We start from the raw sequence: 2,508 nt of genomic DNA on the forward strand, positions 1-2,508 counted from the left end.
AGCTGCAGACAATTAAGCCAAACATTGCATCTAAAACTAAACACTGGCAACAGTTGCACTGAGAACTGAACACTGGTAGAACTGAAGAATAGGAAAGAACAGAACATGGGATTTTTGTTCTATTTTCTTTATAGAAACGCTTTCGTTTTAAGGAATTTTGGATGGTTTATGAATTACTCCAGGACGCATTCCATGCCCTCTCTGCTCGTTGGCTTAGCTGTGACAGAGGTCTGAGACTTTTGTTTAGCTCCTGGAGATGTTATCCAGCGATTAGTTGGAGGACAGAGTTGTGGTGTATGGAAGACTGGAGGTGGTGAAATCTGACCCTTAGCATCTTATCCTATGGACTTTGTTTTATTTGTACATATTTTCGTACTTTTAGCTTTATTCAGCCAATGAAAAAAGGATTTCCGAATTTTGCTATACTCCATGCCTAGGGCAGACTTTTTCTTCTCGACTTTTTTTTTACCGATATTTTATATTCCTCTTTCATTTGTATTTTTTCTTCCTCTGAGTGAATTTTTTCCATCTTCTTTTTTGGGTATCTGCATGATTTTATACTCATATGAATAAATTTTTTCAAGGTCTAAAGCTTCTTCAGTATTGTTTTTGCTCAGAAATATAATTTATTTCTTTAATTACATTTATTTACCTTGTTGACTGTATATGTCTTCTTCTCTGTCATCATTTCTGTAATTAACCTTGTGCTTCTTTTGTTTTTTAACAGAGAATTTCTAGTCCTCTTTCATAATTTTTAGTTATACGTCTGAGAGACATTTTAAAATGTCTTTCTTTGTTAACTGACTGCTTTTCCCCTCATATGCGTACATTTTGTCAATTTCTAAATATTATTCATATTTGTATTTTGTCATACCTATAATTTAGTTATTGACTGACAGTTCTTTACCTTGTTGACTGTCTATGACTTCTTCTGTGTCCTCATTTCTGTAATTCACCTTGTGCTGAATTGGTTTTTGAACCGAGATTTTATCGTCCTCTTTCATGTGTGTTTTTGCTTCTTCTGAGTGAATTTTTTCCATTCTATTCTTTGGTATCAGCTTTCTTTTCAAATCATCTGGATCCATTTTGTCACAGTCGAAATATTCGTCAAACCAATTCACCTTGTGCTGTTGTGGTTTTTGAACCAATATTTTCTCGTCCTCGGTCGTGAGGGGTGGTGCTTCCTGCGCTGGAATTTTGTCCATCTCCATTCTGGGTTATATGCCTTCTTTTCCGCTCATATGGGTACATTTTGTAAAAGTCGAAATCTTCGTAAAAAAAAGAAAAAGTTTGAATGTTTTTTTTTTTAAAATTGAGGTTATATTCGTCTGTCGGATGGGTGTGTGCGTCTTCCGAGGGTATTTTTTACATTTCTTTTTTTGGTCTCAGCCTGCTGTTCACCTCCTCTGTATACATGTTGACAAAGTCGTACTTTTATTATCTACAAATAAAAATTTGATAATGTTGTATTTTACAAGAGATGTTATCATCAAATGTCTTATGTTTTGTTTCGTCTTGGGAGTGAATTTTATACATGCTTTTTTTTTTTATCTGCATTCTTTTCCCCTCAAATGAATAATTTTGTTATCATTCGAAATATTCTTAAAACCAAATCACATTTTGATGTATTTTTGTTTGAACCAAGATTTTCTCGTCCTCGTTCGTGGGGGTTTGTGATTATGATGAGTGAATTTTTTACATCTCTTTTTTTGTTATCAGCCTGCTTTTCCACAAAACAGAATTCTTTTTTAAATACAGCCATTCGTCCATTATGAAAATACATTTGTCTTTTTTTTTTTTGTTCAGAAAAAAAATGTATTTATTGTATGACAGTAATTTAATTTATATTTCTTAGTATTTTACCTGCTGTGATATATTAAAAGTGGTCTTCATTTGTTTTTAAACCGAGATTTTCTATTCCTATGTCATTTTTTTTTGTGATTCTGCCGTGTCTATTTTTTCCAGCTCTTGTTTGGGTATCTGCCTGCTTTTCCCCTCATCTGAATCCGTTTTGTCAAAGTCGAAAGCTTCGTCAGCTTTGTTTTTGCTCATAACCTCAATGTCTTTCTTGGCAGACATTACATGACTTTCTTGATTGTGTATGATTTCTTCTCTGCCCTCATTTGTGTAATTCACCTTGTTCTGGATTAGAATTGTCCTGGAAGCTTCGAACCCTTCTTTAACCTTATGCCACAAAACTTCAATACTGTCAAGTACTCTGTAGCCTTTCTGTCGCTCCAGATAATAGACGAGGCCAACAGCAGCTGCTGAAGACAATAAAATACATTTTAACATTTTGTACAGTATACACAAAAAAAGCACAGACATGCATAAAGTCAGTTAATTTAATCCCTCTCTTAATTCCTTTTAAAAGAAAAGCTCAGTGGAGGTAATTTCTCTCGGATACTAGTTCAGTTGAGCTTTTAGAGGCAGCATATTTTTGCCATTACAAATTGTTTCTAGCAGATAAGAATTACTCTTAAATTGAAGATAGTTTAGTTGCACGTA

The 2,508-nt window shown here is 33.9% G+C and overlaps 1 protein-coding gene across 1 annotated transcript in view; it reads right to left on the reverse strand.

Moving 5' to 3' along the window:
- The window catches only part of LOC148945535 (protein CFDP2-like), a 5,710-nt gene extending 5,022 nt beyond the window's left edge, over window positions 1-688 (reverse strand). The window contains exon 1 of the mRNA XM_089099076.1: window positions 653-688. Coding sequence (XP_088955202.1) covers window positions 653-688 — 36 coding nt within the window. The remainder of the gene's footprint in view (window positions 1-652) is intronic.
- Between the last annotated feature and the right edge of the window lie 1,820 nt (window positions 689-2,508).

This window comes from Artemia sp. Qi Xiang Cuo, chromosome 13, assembly GCF_049724085.1.
Source record: "Artemia sp. Qi Xiang Cuo chromosome 13, ASM4972408v1, whole genome shotgun sequence".
In the NCBI taxonomy this organism is placed as follows: domain Eukaryota; kingdom Metazoa; phylum Arthropoda; class Branchiopoda; order Anostraca; family Artemiidae; genus Artemia; species Artemia sp. Qi Xiang Cuo.